Source organism: Cryptotermes secundus, unplaced genomic scaffold (assembly GCF_002891405.2).
Source record: "Cryptotermes secundus unplaced genomic scaffold, Csec_1.0 scaffold136, whole genome shotgun sequence".
NCBI lineage: Eukaryota > Metazoa > Arthropoda > Insecta > Blattodea > Kalotermitidae > Cryptotermes > Cryptotermes secundus.
Window position 1 is genome coordinate 1,784,495 of NW_019718618.1, and position 16,165 is coordinate 1,800,659.

At 44.5% G+C, this 16,165-nt stretch overlaps 1 protein-coding gene across 1 annotated transcript in view; it reads left to right on the top strand.

Moving 5' to 3' along the window:
* The window catches only part of LOC111861775 (spermatogenesis-associated protein 20), a 47,224-nt gene that overhangs the window by 20,886 nt on the left and 10,173 nt on the right, over positions 1-16,165 (top strand). Inside the window, exon 10 of the mRNA XM_023846620.2 lies at positions 473-681. Coding sequence (XP_023702388.1) covers positions 473-681 — 209 coding nt within the window. The remainder of the gene's footprint in view (positions 1-472; positions 682-16,165) is intronic.

The following is a 16,165-nucleotide window of genomic DNA, read 5'->3' on the forward strand; positions in this document are numbered from 1 at the left end:
ACCACAAATCTCACTTGACCAGTCCCGGGATCGAACCCGGGCCGCCGCGGTGGGAAGCCAGCGACTAACCGCTTGAGCTATTGCGCGGCCGAGATTTGTTATTAACAGGCCTTGAGTGTTCTCGCGTTATGCGTGGCTTGATTATGGCGCGAGAGGGGAAACGGGAGGAATCGGAAACTGCAGCAGCGCTTGACCCTTTAGTCCAGAAACCGAATGAGTTATTCGAGGAACACCGCAACGTCGAGGTGGGTTTGGGGGCCCATCCTCGAATTTAGTTGGATGGGATGAGGGTTTGGATTTGGTTTAATATGCGCACAAGGAAGTGTGGGAGCTCGGGTCTGACAAATGACGTTATCAGATGGCCTCATATACCTCCGAAACGTCGTCAGCACTGCCCAGATCCACATGATGCAACTACTGAAGAACAAAAGCAGCCTCAGAGTCTAAAACCAGTAAAATTGTTTGCCTTCAGTTCGTCACCCATTCCTGGATTTCTGGACGACTACGCATTCCTAGTCAGAGGACTTCTGGATCTGTACGAGTCCTGTTTTGATCCATCGTGGCTTGAATGGGCTGAAGTTCTTCAGGAACAGCAGGATCGATTATTTTGGGATGAGGAGGGCGCTGGTTACTTCACCAGCCCGGGTTCCGATCCGCGTATCCTCATAAGACTAAAGGAGGGTAAGTTCTTTACATATTGACAGTTATGCACGTTATACTCGGGCAGACTGCCTCAAGCGGCGACGCTCCCAGCTTATATTCGGGAGTTGACCGGAAAATGCCAAGCTAGTACACTAAATTTTCCTTTGATGTGACACGGACCACATAGAAAACGACGCGATCAATAATTCTTCTGTTGTTGCGTGTGTATTCATTGGCGAGGTAGCATTTTTACCGAGCCGTTGCCTAGGAACGACAGATGGATACACAGAAACACAGACTGATAGGAGGGGTTTATGATGCACGCTGTTGAGATGGACTTAGGTGCCATTGTATACATACCAAGTTTCATAAAGTTTTGTTAAGGTATTCAAAAGTTAAAAGAGGGCATTCACAGACACACAGACAGCAAGGTGATATCATAAGCTCTACTTTTATTTTATTTTCAAAATAAGGAAAGTTGGCAAAAAAATAACGTTATTCAAAAAGCATCTTCTGGCTTTACTACTCAATTGCCATAAATTAAACATGACCGTAAATAACCTGAACCTTAAGCCAGTTTTCTGGTTGTCCTTTCGATAAGGGAGCGGGGGACCATGGCGGCGCGAATGAGCATATGTACGTTTATTTATTTGACTGACCGAGCGACCGCCGCTTGTCGGTGAAGATAGTGCCAACTTTTGCGGATAGAGGGTGTCGCGTGGTCAGAGCAACAGATCCCCACGGCCGTTTATCTCGGTCTTCTAGACCGGAGCCGCTATTTCCTCGAAATAGCTCCTCAATTATCCTCACGAGGCTGAGTGGACCCCGTTCCAGACCCACTACTCAGAAAATCAAACCCGAGACCTCTGGATCTGTAGCCAGGAACTCGGACTACTAGACCACAGAGGCGGTCGGTATAGTTCGCCTACGTACTACAGGTCACGGAGTTTTTTTTTTCCCCCCTTCCTTCGAAAGTGCAAATTTTGATAGGGGTCAGTTGGTGGGAGCACGACAGTAGAAGGACAGCATGCGAAGACCGCATGGTGCACAGTATGCTCGTGGTTAATTGAACGAATTGTACCTCACATTTGAACTAATGAAAAGAAAAGAAAATGGGGAATGGTGTAATTCAACAAGTTCTGTCCCGCGACCTTTTGCCTTTATTTCAGTACACTTCTCTTTATGCGCACTGTAACGTTAAACAAGACAAAAGGACGCATTCTGTAGTGCTCTCATGGCTTGTAAGCAATAATTGTTTTCCGTTTTCTATGCAGTCTGTTATAAAATCAAACAAAATCTGCGAATCACATTTACAACACACATTTTTTTGTGTGTAGTGTATTGTATGACGTCAGTGTTTCAGACAGTATGGCGTCCAATGTTACAATGATTGATGAATGATTTGGAAGGGAGCGGTCATAGCGAAATTTTTATGTACTAACTTGGTATTTGTCTGGAGGGACTGAGTTCAACCATGAAATACATGTCAAGATAAGCCGTTTTTCTAGTTACCCAGACTGAAGATTTTCATGGTTTTTCGCAGTCTCCCTGCAGGCAGATTCCGGAATAGTACATCGATCAGGCAACGACTGCTTCCTTACAAATCCTTTACGATTCATTGTTCGTCAGTCATACAACGATTCGACGCTATGTAGTCCGAAATACTGACAGCATCGTGATGGAGCATGAAGACGCCGGGGTTCTAAACCGAATGGTAGCAAGAATTCCTCTAATTCAATTTGTAATTCTTTTTTGTTTTCTGCCTCTTAAAATCCGGATTAGTGAAGCAAAAGGTAGCCCAAGAAGACAAAAAAAAAACTTAGAACAAAATTAAATGTAAGCAGTGCTGATGAAAATAAATAACAAAATATCACTATTTAAGAACTATAAAAAACAATACATTTTATTCATCGATAGAAGACTTCAGAAGTTGTACTTGTTTTTGAACGTAATAATGTTAAAGAAAAAGCCACAAGTTTTTGTCTGAACAGACAAATGTCTCATCTGCCTTCATAAATGCCATGCATCTCAGCTGTGAGCAGCATTTCTCATGAAGAATGCCGTCTTCTGTGGTATGGAACCGTGTATATATTGTGTAAACCGACGTTTCGGAGGAACGTATCGCAGACTGCAGCCACTTGCTCACCCTGGTTCCAGACTCGCAGATTTTTTCTTCTACCCTGAAGATGGAGGCGATATGTTCCTCCGAATCGTCGGTTTGCACAATATCTACACGGCGTCACATGCCAGAAGACGGCATTCTTCATAGTTTCTGCAGTGAAAAACTCGAATCTTACACAGAATTTTTCGTATTTCAATCCGGATTAACCGACATTCAGATTAATTGCAACCGGATTAGCGAGGGATTTTACTGTATGTTCTTGAGCCGGACGGTTGACTGTGGACGTACATGTTCTGTTTGCTGTGTGTGTGTGTGTGTGTGTGTATGGCGCTGGTACATACGCAGTTTGCCCATCCAGGCGCGGCGAATCGATGTAGTCCGACTCAGCCATCCTTGTCAGTTCATCCGTCCATCCTGTCAGCCGTTTCGGTCCATTATGAACTCTGTGATGTTGTCAAAAGAATGGCCACACTGCCTTTAATATTATTTGTCCCGTCATATGTCAGTCATGAGGCCCTAGTAACAAAACAAAACCAACCCAGTTCGAATTAATCTCTACTGCCGTTCTCTTACGAAATGGAACACTCTCACACAGCGGTGGTTATAAAGATTTCTGGGATATAACGTCGTGTGGTCAACCTACGTTTCGGAGAAACATGTCGCCTCCATCTTCATGGTCGAAAAATAAGTCAAGCAGGCTATGTTTCATACCTGCTTTCACGCTGATTTCTTACTTGGCCTATTCTTCGACTCTGAAGATGGAGACGCCATGTTCCTCTGAAACTTCGATCGACTTCCAACGGACTACATGGCGTTTGTAGACAATTTTTGGCCGTAACCCGTGTAGCTTGTGGCGGAAACTGAGATAGACAAACTACGGAATTCAGTGTGAACCCTCTGAAAGAACAGATTTGACAGCAGACCCCCTTGAGCGCTTTCAGAACTAAATAGAGCAGGAGGGTAGGGTAGAAAGTATAGCAGAAGAGTAGAAGAATGGGAGAAGTCATGTGAGTAATACGAGGCATTTTATTTCCGAGATTAGAAAGCGCATAATTTTGTTAGAAGGCTCCCAGGCTGCACACGTTCATCCTGATCACAAGGGCAGTGTGAAGGTGAAGGCGTTAGGATGGTTAGAAGAAGTGGCTCGAGACAGGGACCGCGGAATTTTGCTTTTCTGAATTAGTAACAAATTGTAAAATTTGGAAAAGAAAAAAATAATTTGGTGGCTTTGACAGGAATGGGGTGCAACTTTGATGAATTCGGGGGGGGGGGGCTGCATGAAGAGCACGCAGTACAACTTTGAACTTGGGAACCACCTCAAGAAAACCTCTGTCGGGATGGCCAGTCGCGCACTGACTTCTAGTCAGCAGTCCGGCATACGAAGGAATTCTCTTACATGTGAGCTGTTACTTTGTTGAATAACGATACATTGGTTACTGACGTCAGAGTTACTTTATGAATGGCGCCAACCCCCTTGACACTCACGACCAGACAATTTTTTTTTTCAACTGAACCCTTCTGGTCGTGGGAGTCGGGATAGCTCAGTCATTATAGCGACTGGCTGCGGGATGGACGGTGGAGGAGGTCGGAGTTCAAGTCTCGGTGGGGTCCACCCAACCTCCTTTCGAATGGGTACCGGGGGCTCTTTCCCCGGGGGTAAAGCGGCAGGGGCATGAAGCTGACCACTCACCTCCAACTAGTGCCGAGGTCAAGAAAATGTGGACCTATACATCCACTCCCCCATACGCCCTCATGGCGTAGTGCTTAATTAGTTAAGCACAGGGGACTTCCGCTGCCTTTTCCTTTTACACTTGCGGTCGTCATGATCCTTATGTAACATCTTCTCTGAGGAGAGGATGGGTTTGTCTCTTGAATATGCTTGGCCTTTCATCAATTGTACGTGTCTTACATATAGCATATCCTTTTGCACTGTATACAAGTCCTCTCAGTCAGTACAGGCTTTGCAGAGCAGATCATGTCTATCGTACGTATCTTATGCTACAACGGCAGCTTAGAGGCTTATGGGATCTCTTTCCTGTCTGTGTGCCTGTGAATCTTCCCATATTAACTCTGTATACCTTGAACAGTCTTTACGAAACTTAGCACCTGAGCCCATACTATCGGCGTGCCTCGTAAATTCTTCCCATCAGTCTGTGTGTCTGTATGTATATCCTCTTGTCGTTACTGAGCAACGGCTCGTTAAAAATGGCGATTAGTTGTTCCCAGAACTTCTAGTTTAATTACATGAGTAAATTTTAATTTCTTAATTTGGATGTCATTCCATCCTTAAAGTTTTAGATATTATAAAGTTTGGTATAGGCAAGGAAAGTAATTTGTTATTTATTTCTTTAACGGCGCTTTAAGTAGTTCAGGCCATGAAGTGTAGAATGGTAGGGCGATCATGATTGATCAGTTAGACAGGAAGTGAAACGAAGTGGTCGTGGCTTGATTAGAGATATTCTGGTATTTGCCTGGAGGAACTAAGGGAAACCACAAGATAGTCGATTTCCCTGTCGAGGTTCGAAGCAGACGCCTCCAAAGTACAAGTCAGAAGATTTATATCGTCTGAGCCATTGTCGCCGTTAGGAAGGCCGCCATTTCTCGGGCGAAGAAGGGTAGTTCATCTTGTTAAGTAATGATTACTTTTCTGAATTAGGAAACAAGAAACACATGCATACATTTGTGAAGAAACGGATGAATACCCGCTTACGTCACCACACGAGAGGCAATGCTACGAGGGCAGAGAGAGATGGAGAGCTGTGAGACGCACGCACAGGCCGCATGAAAGGTCAAACAGGGAGAATCAAATGGGCCGAAGAACGAAAACGAATTATCCAATTGTGTCTCCAAGCCCCAAACCATTTTCTATGTAACTGCCCTCCCTCGAGTTGTGCGCCGCGCACAGCTGACGTTTGGTGCACTCTCAGTTCTGGCTTCATTAGCATGTGCACAGCCACACACATGGACGCCTTCCCATAAAGGAATAAACGGTCCAAGAGGTAAATTCATTTTAAGGAAAGAGATCACTTGCGAGACATAAGCATAAATAAAATATTCGTGTAACTGAGCAGTGAACTCCCACTTTTTATAGACAATCTGCTCGCAGATGGCAATTAAGTTTGTCAGCCTTATGCACCGACCGCCCTTTACCCCAAGGAATATTCCTGGTACTCATTTCTGTTAGAGGCTGAGTCGACCCTAGGGCCATAGTGCGGCTGGAAGGATTACATCAATTGAAAAATGCAATAATCTAATCGGGAATCGAACCCGCGACCTTCCGGCTCGTAGCATAGTGCCTCAACCAACTCCGATACCGCGTGTCCGCATAGGCATAGACGAAAGGATAAAATGAAAAAGGATGTTTGTTATATTCGAAGGTCTCGAGACTGTGACTGTTACTGCCTTACGAGTTGTAACGCCGTGCAGTCTGGTAGAAGTACTGCCCCGGTTGATGTCTGAGCTTTTTGGTGTCTTTGCATGGCTTATTCTTCATCCCTACAGATGGAGGCCTTACATTCCATCGAAAGGTCTGTGAACTTCTTCCGAACTACACGGCATAGCAATCCAGAAGGTTGTACGTTTCGGATATTTATTGATTATTCACTAAAATGTAGCCTATTCTGTATAGCATCAGGTGATATGATGAGAGAATAATGAATTTGAAAATTCATGCCCTTACTTAATTAAGCACCGCGCCGAACTCTTCTTGCTGCTTCCAGCTTGACGGTTGTTCGTTGTCTTATACCCTGAAGATGGAGACAGTACATTCGTACGAAACCTCGGCAGACTTCTGTCAGATGCAGCATGACATCCCAGAAAGTACTACATCGCCAGTATCAAATTTTGTGAATATCCGTTTACCGGTTTTCGAGGTGTTCCATGCATACTGACGGACAGACTCCCCTCATGATTGCGCCGAAAATTGTTACAAATTTCAGAATTGGAAGTTTAATGTGAGGGTTATAAGCTGACCGTGAACCACGAATGCAGAGCTTAAAAGCGCAGTACTAAAGCAACGTGTTTCTGTGCTATTGGTTAAGCAGTTGCAATTATTTATTTTGTGGTAATTGGATCGAGAGCTGCGATATTTATTATATGCAAAACTTGGCAACGAAAACACACAGCGCCTGGAAAAATGAGGTTAGGAAACCTTCGCTCAAGATGAGTCTTGTGCCCTGAAAGTTTTTATTGTCCACCATTGCACCGTAAATAATTTCTTATTGCTCCTCCGTGTTAATGTGGTGCTACGTTACGAATAGTTTTCAGCCCACATTCCTTATATTAAAAAATAAAATGCTTATGACACCACCTTGCTGTCTGCTTATTCGTCCGTTTCTGTCCATGTTCCTGTGTGTTCCCCCTAATGTTTTGGTTTTCTGTGCGGTCCTTGTCGTATCAAAGGAAAGTAGGCGATTAGTTCTTCCCAGAACTTCTTGTTTATTGTTTATTTAACGACGATGTCCGCATCTCAGACTGTACAGAGTCGAGTGATTCAATAATTCGTGAATAATGAATTGGAAAGGATTTACAAGGAAGCAGTGAAGATAAACTTGTCACTGTGCTTAATTAATAGGAGGCGTAGGGGGACTGAAGGTATATCTCCACCATTCGTGACCTCGCCACTAGTTGAGTGGCCAACTTCATGCCCTGGGCGCTTTACTCCCGCTGAAAGAGCTGCCGGTGCTCATTGGATAGGAGGCTGGGTCGGCCTCAGAGGCGGTTTGACGCCATGGAGAAGAAAAAATCTTTCCGCTACCGGGTAACGAACATCTCGGCACGGACCTCACAGAAAACACCATTCCCCTGTTGCTGTTTCGGTGCAAACATGTTTCTTTGAGGGACCGTTACTCAGTAACGGTTGTATTTTTGCTTATCTGGCGGTCGTTGTCCAGCAACGGGTCTGCATGCCACAGTAAGAAACAGAATATCATATAGTGTAATATCTAACATATGGAATACGGCTTATGGTAGGCAGCAGCTGTTGATAAAGCGACATGAAAGTACGGCGGTAGAACATTCGGATGCGATTTGACATAGTTCTATCCAGAAGATGGTGGAAACATCTACCAAACTACACGGCGTCGCTTCCAACAGATCGTAATCTCATACCGCAGTGAGAACTGCAGATCTCACAGAGGTGAAACTGGGTTCTGACTTCAGTTTATACGGATCTGGCCTTATGAGTAAGTCTGTCTTCATGGCCGAGCCGGCTTCCTACGGCGGCGACCCCGGTTCGAGCCCAGGTCGGGTCATGTGGGATTTGTGGTGGACAAAGTGGCACTGGGGCAGGTTCTCTCCGAGTACTGAGGTTTCCCCTGCCAGTTCTGATCCCACCGACTGTTCCACATTCATCATCTGGCCCAAATATTGGCCGACGTACCAAGGGGACTCAGTCTCACCCCCCCGCCCAAAGAAACTAACAAAAACTACAAAAAAATATCATTCTTCAAGGTTTAGGTGGATTTGCATCAAGACAGACAACGTGGGAAGTTCTCGAAAAGACGCAATTCAAACCGCCTAATTCGACTGGGCTATGCAACCCCGCCATATTGTGAAGGCGGAGAAGTTGCCGATGTATCGCGGCGTGTCATTGCAGTTAACGAGGATCTGATTTTTCCTTTCATGCATCAGAAATAATTTGTTTGCAATTCACGGTTTGCCTTTTTGAAAGTTGTTACACTTCATGTCTCTTTACTGGGACACACTCCTAGTTTCTTTTCCGTTACTTCTAGGACACCCTCCACGTTAGCGTCTAATGAAGCTTCTGTAAAGTTGAAATAAATATAAAATCATGCATGTGCCTAAGCCAACATCACGCTATGAGGACGTATGGGGCGAGCATAAGTATAGCTCCAGGCATTCTTTCCCAGCGTTCGAGCGTGCGAAAACGGTTCATGCCTTAGATGGCGCGGCCACTCTCATCGGCTGGAATACCAAATACTTAAGAAAATTAGAAAACCACACTAATGCAGTAGCAGTGAACCTACTGGACTGTAGCGAAACTACTCACACACTGAGTCTACCAGACAGGCCTCAATACACCCCAATACAAGAATTTGATTCCTACTCACTTACTTACTCATTGAGCTGAGCCCTTCTTGAGGAGCCGCCAATTTTGCAGCTACTCAAGAATTTCCCAGCATTTTATGGAACCCGAAAGTTCGTTACCGTGTTCAGAAGAGCCCTCAACTTGTCCCTATCCCGAGCCAGATCAATCCAATCCATACCATCTCATCCTGTCCCTCTAAAATCCATTTGAATATTGTGAATTCACCTACGCCTTGGTCTTCCCAGTGGTCTCTTTCCTTCTGGCTTTCCCACCAATATCCTATATGCATTCCTCGTCTCCGCCCTTCGTGCTACATGCCGTGCTCATCTCATCCTCTTTGACTTGATCACTCTAATTATACTTGGAGAAGAGCACAAGTTATGAAGCTCCTCATTATGCAGTTTTCTCCAACCTCCCGTCACTTCATCTCTCTTCGGTCCAAATATTCTCAACACCCTGTTTTCAAACACCCTCAGTCTCTGTTCCTCCCTTAATATCAGAGACCAAGTTTCACACCCATACAGAACCGCAGGCAAAATTATAGTTTTGTATATTCTAATTCTTATGTTTTTGGACAACAGACGAAAAGACAAAAGGTTCTGGACTGAATGGTAGCAAGCATTACCCGAGTTCAATCTTCTCTTAATTTCCTCCTGAATCAGGTTTCGATCTGTTATCGTCCTTCCCAAATAACTGTGCCACATTTTCAAAACATCTGTTTCCTATCTTTATGTCATGATTTTGCCCTGCATTTTGGTGACGAGACAGTAACATGTACTTAGTTTTCTCTGTGTTTACTTCTAGACCAACCTCCTTACTTCCTAAGTGAACAAAAAGAAAAACTCATATATGTTACGCCACTGGGCACAACTCATTCAGGAGCCAGTGCTTATTGAGAATGTACATGTATTGCAGATTCTGCAGCTTCTGTGTAACAGATATGCGAAGAAAAAACTAATGCAGAGGTAAAGATGCGCTGATCTGTACATCCTTTGCCCTATACGCCTTCATGGCATAGTTAAGCACAGTCATAAATATATGTTTACCTTGCCAAGAGCTGGTATAGACACTGTAAAGAATGGAATAAAATTCCTGGACTCGAACCCCATACTCATTAGGCCAAGAGATGAGTGGAGGCCGAGAACCTGCTCGTTACGTTTGAGCTGAGCGCTGTGCTGAACACGTATACACCTCAGCTTCCTGGAAACAGGTAGCAGCGAGCCAGCCCATGTGTTATTGATTACTCAGCTCCTCTCCTTCTGTTTAATCTCCACGAGTATATAGAAAGCTCCTGTGTACCCCCAGCTTCCCGGCCGGCTTTAAAACCCACCCCAAACTTACCCCTATATTTCATCCCTTTTCAGTTCCTCGCCCAAAAGGAAACATTAAATATTTAGTTCCGTCACATAACGACCATGGCTTATCATGTATTATTTATTCGCTTTACCGAACCCCAGAGTTATGTGCATACAACTTCTGCTTTTTTTTTGGGGGGGGGGAAGGTCCCAGGTTCGAATGTCGTCTTGGAGACCTGCTGTTCTAATGAGCGTTATTATTCCTTTCCTCGGTTCTCGAAGGCAGATGTGAAATTAGGCCACGACCACTGCCTTCCACATTCATTACTCAGTAAACCATCATACACTCGGAGTCTGCCCTGCTGGCGGGGTTCTTGAATGGGCCACAAATTAATAAATGAATAAACAGGAGGGTAATGCTTGCTGCCGGTCGAGATTCGAACTTGCCACCTCCAGTATACGAGTCAGATCACTTGCCTCCTGAGGAAACTTCCCCGATATTATTATTATTATTATTATTNCGTCTGCTGTCTTAAAAAAAATAAAAATTAGAGTTTGCAAAACTGTAATTTTGCTTATGGTTCTGTATGGGTGTGAAAGGTCTCTGACAGTAAGGGAGGAACATAGACCGAGGATGTTTGAGAACAGGGTGTTGAGGAGAATATTTGGACCGAAGAGAGATGAAGTGACAGGAGGTTGGAGAAAACTGCACAATGAGGAGCTTCATAACTTGTACTCTTCTCCAAGTATAATTAGAATGATCAAGTCAAGGGAGGCGCGATGAGCAGCATGTGTAGCACGCAAGGGGTAGAAGATGCATGCATATAGGTTTTTGATGGGAAAGCCAGCAGGGAAGAGACCACTAGGAAGACCTAGACGTAGTGGGAGAATAATTTTAAAATGGATCTTAGAGAGATAGGATGGGAAGGTATGGACTGGTTTCATCTGGCTCAAGATAGGGACCAGTGGAGGGCTCTTGTGAAGACGGTAATGAACCTTCGGGTTACAATAAATGTTGGGGAGTTCTTAGCTGCGCAACGGGCGGTTTCTCAAGAAGGGCTCAGCTCCATGGAGTCAGAATAAAATTGTTGAGGGTTAGGGCAGAGAATCTGTCCTTGCGTTTGTGGCCACGGTTTCAGACCCCAAGTTCATCTAAATATTTAAAATTCAATTCCTACCTCACAGAAAACAAACGGCGTCTACATCAGCAAGATAAACGGCTTAATATTGTTTGAAGAAATAATCGCCCGTTATTCTGAGAATCATATGTGACCCATAAATCCAAGTGCAGTCAGAATTTAAGAGTTCTGTAACGTTGAAGCAGGCGGTACATATCGTTACCGCTGTGCTTTGAAAGGTTTATAGGATTCCTGTCTGGAAAAGAAACAGCATTCTGACGATACAGAATAGTTGTGTAATGACGTCACGTGTTTTATGGGGGGGAGGCTAGCTTTTAGTTTTATGTTTATTAGCTGTCTCACTCTCTCCCTCTTCGATCGATCAAATGTATTTTATGACTGTTTTATGGTTCACCGAGATCATAAAGACTTCTCTACTCAAGTAAGTGTAAGGAAAGTCATTTTAGAATCAAATAAGCCACTCCCTCCCTCCTTCCTTCAGACCTTCGAAGTGTCACTGAGTGTTTTTAGGCGCGTTCGCAAAGAGAAAGTGTAACAATACGTTTGTTAGCATCTGCAACTCGAGAAAACCCGAACGGAGTTGTATGAAATTTCATATTGGGGAATTTTATTGACATTTGTGGACATGTTGCGAGTTTGATTAGAATCAGATAATAACGGCCATTTTATATGAAGATCTGCCTGTGTTTTATACTCACATCTGAAGCGTATTTCGCGAAACACGTAGGTCCATAAAATAAAGACCTGTTTTTTATTAAAGAGATAAATGGATAAATTAAAAAAAAAATATATTGTACTCCATTACTACAGACCTTAAACCAGTTTTCTACATAATCTCCATGAAGATTCAGGCACTTGTATCGTAGAAAGCTGCCGCTAGTCCACTGAACCAATCTTTAACCATCTCTACGCATGCGCGTGTCGCTCCAAAACTGCTTCAAGTGTGTGAAAAAGGTGAAAATCACTTGGTGCCAGGTCCGGACTCTAGGAAGGACGAAAAGAAGTCAGAAGCTAAGTCAGCAAGTAGCTAGTGGTGTCTTTACTTTCTGAACTAAAACTCCATGGCCTGTAGTCCGCAAGCGAACTATACCCACCGAGCGACCCCCGTTTGTCAGCGATGTTAGTGCCAACTTTAGCGGATAGAGGGTGTCGCGTGGTCAGCGCAACAGATCCCTACGGCCATTAATCTCGGTTTTCTAGACCGGTTACTTTCTGGACGGCCCTCATATTTATCGAAACGACGTGTCGAGGAAACGTCCCCGTAACTCTCACGTTTTTCGATATAATTAAAACAGCTGTGACAGCGAATGTGCGAAGGCTCTCTCGCTGAGCACACATGTACGGACTCGAACATAGCTTTCATTGGTTGTAATGCCGTGTAATTCGGAGAGAGACCGATATTTCGGAGGAACCTACCACCTCCATCTTCAGGGTCGAAGATTATGCTAAGGAAGAAACCAGCAGAAATGGACAGCAGGCTGAGTTTACATTGTTGCTTGTTTGTTTACTTTTCGACTCTGAAGATGGATGTAGTAGGTTCCTTCGAAACGTCGTACTCCGTCCGAACCACACGGCATTACCCACCAGACGACTCCGCTCTTCATAATAATCTCCGTGGGAACCTCCAATCCAGCATCCGACCTGCCTCCGTGCAGTCCGTGTGGAAGGTGTGAAGGGTTACACGGTCACATCCGGGTTCAACTAGAAATCTTAGGTGGACGTTATCTCTAAACGTAACTATCAAAATAGGCCCATGCAAAATTATAGATTTATCTCTTGCTTTGTATGGGTGTGAAACTAGATTTTTCGTATAGTTACTATAGGATTCTGACGATGGTGTATAACACACAGAGATATTGGGTTTTCGGACTTTATCCATCGTCCTGGTTTTTAAGATAACCAAGAAAAAACACGACGTTTCGGAAACTGAATCTGTTTCCGAAACGTCGTGTTTTTATTAGTTATCTTAAAAACCAGGGCGATGGATAAAGTCCGAAAACCCAATATCTCTGTAGATTTTTCATCCTAAAACAGAAGTACGAGTATAAATGTAGGGCATTTGTGACCAGGGTGCTGAGAGGAATATTTGGACCTCAGAGGGAGCGAATGACGACTGTCTGGGCGCAGCCTGCTGCTTCCTCAGTAGCATCTTGTGGCATATAGACCCGTTGCTAAGTAATGATTTTGTAAACAGAGGCCGTTACTAGGTAATTGCCGTAAGCGCTAACAGGAATGGTGTTCTCTACGCGGTCCGTACGAAAGCTGTTTGGCGTAACAATATGAGAACTATTGGGAGAGGGAGAGGTGCTTTCTTTTCGTTCCGTGCCGAGGATGTAATAACTAGAAACAGCTGCGATTATGAGAGTCGACTGAGCTGCCCTTGTAGCGTAAGATACGTAAGTTAGGCACTATCTGCTCTGCAAAGCCTGCATTGACAGAGGACTTGTATATAGTGCGAAAGGAAATTTTTTCAATAACATGGTATATGTGTGAAATATACACTGACGAAAAGCCAAGCGTATTCGTAACAGACAAACCCATCTTCTCTTCAGAGAGGATGTTCCATAAGGACTATTACCGCAAGTGTTCAGTTGGAAAAAGTCTCTGGTCGTGGATCCTAAGGGGCTTCACGCCAAGACGAACTGATGGGCGGTGAACTGCCAGTCGAAGTAACTTTGACTTTGACTTACGAGAGTCTTGAGACGTCAGTCATCAAAAGAGTTGCTGTGAGATGGCCGCCAGCTTGGAAGTCGGTTGTGAGACAGTCGCCGGCCTGTAAGGACGTGAGCACGGAAGCTGAGAAAGCTACGGCATTGGAAGCCGTTACCAGGCGACAACCAGTGAAGAGACAGCAGACTTAGAAGGCTTAGTGCGTGCTAGAGTGTGTGAATTATGGTTAATGCTGTAGTTACTGTATGTGAATGTTCAGTAAATCCGATTCCAATCCAAACCCCGTCTATAGTCACTCCGTAACAATCGTGACAGTATATTCGACGCTGAAAATGGTGGCAATATGTTATTCTGAAACGTCGGTGAATTTTCACCTAACTATACGATGCCACATCACGAAATATAGTGATTAAGGTTCATTAATATTTATTTTTCTAACATTTCTAAATAGAATGATGTCATTTTGATATGTCACGAGGCCTCAAACGTACTCATTCGTAGTAAGGTAGTCAGAATGAACGGGTTTTGGAGCCACTGGTGTGTGCCATGAAGTGTAGGGAATTAGTTTACGGGGGTGTTAGTAGCTAGAATGTGTCCCTCCAAATAGGAGAATGAATTAGAAAGAACTTGGAAGGAAATTGTCGTTGACTAGTTCGAGCTACTATCCCTACATTTTCCTGGAGTGGCTGAGTTAAATCATGATAATCCTCAGCAAAAAAAAAAATTAAATTCGCTTAGTGGCGGGGGAGTGCAGTTGGGTCCACTCGGCCCAGCGGCCACTGATTGGCCTATTGTAGCTTGCCCCGGGTGAGTATGATGATGGAGAATTTGGTGGAATGAAGATTGGCAGGGGAAACTGAAGTACTCGGAGAAAACCCGTCCCAGCGCCACTTTGTCTACCACAAATCCCACTTGACCAGACCCGGGATCGAACCCGGGCTGCCGCAGTGGGAAGCCAGCGACTAACAGCTTGAGCTATGGCGCGGTCCTCAAAATCCTCAGTAAGTGTTGCCGGTGCCCCGTCCGAGATTGGAACCGAGCCTCCGCGTCCCCACCCCCAATAAGCGAACGGCGCTGTCGGTACGACGCCCCATTTATTCACAAACGCGATGATTCATTTGGCGTCGCCTGAATTAATTGCAAAATCTGCGTTAATAATGACTGGGAAATAGATTCGTACTGAAATTGGAACAGGATCAGCAAAGCGAAATGAAGCAGACGTCACGAAAAGCAGTTACCTGCAGGATGCGATCCCGGCGTCGAGATGGCACTTGCTAATTTCCGTCTGCACGTCATAATATTTATGCTTGGAGTATATCCCCAGCGGCCATATTGCCTGTGTCAAGCGCACATAAATCCTAACCTCTCTTCAAGGCCAAATTATTATTAAAACATACGGAGTCTGCGAGTTTGAGGACGGGCACCTCGCAAGACCGGAAATCTCTCTCCGTCTCTCCAGTTCCGTTATCTCTCGCAATCCGTTAATGCCTCGTCTGACGAAAGTTTCTGACATTCAGAACGGGACGAGATGAATGTAAACTAATCAGTTCTGATTCGTTGTTAGATGCTTCAAGAGTAAGTGCTGAGAAGAATTCACGTTTATTATATAAAGGATGTTCTGGGATATGAGTGAGGCCGTGTACTCCGGTAGATCACTGACGTTTCGGAGGAAATTATTGCCTCAGTCATCAGAGTCGAAGAGTAAGCCAAGTTTTGCTTGCCACCTGCTTCATGCTGCATACCTGTTTGCCTTACACTTCAGCCTTGCAGATTAAGGCAGTATGTTCCTCCGAAACATCGCGGGAACTTCTACCGGAACACAGCGCGTCACATTTGAGAAGATAACTACTTTTTTTTTCAGATAGAACATAAATGGCATCTATGATGGAATGTAATCCAGCAGGCTTGAGTAGCTAGACTTTTATTTTGGAGATCCTGTGTTCGAAGCTCATCATCTGACGCTGTTGACTAACTATTTAATTAATTAACTCCATGGATCCGAGCCCTTCTTGAGAAGCCAACAGTTCCTCTGCTACTAAGAAGAATTTTCTAGCATGTAATGGAACCTGAAGGTTCATGACAATGTTAACAAGAGTCTGCCACAAGTCTCTGTCCTGAGCCAGATCAATCCAGGCCATACCACCCAATCCTATTTCTCTAAGACACTTTTTTAATATTATCTCATCTACGTCCTTGTCTTCATAGTGGTCTCTTTCCTTCTGGATTTCCCACCAAAACCCCACGTGCA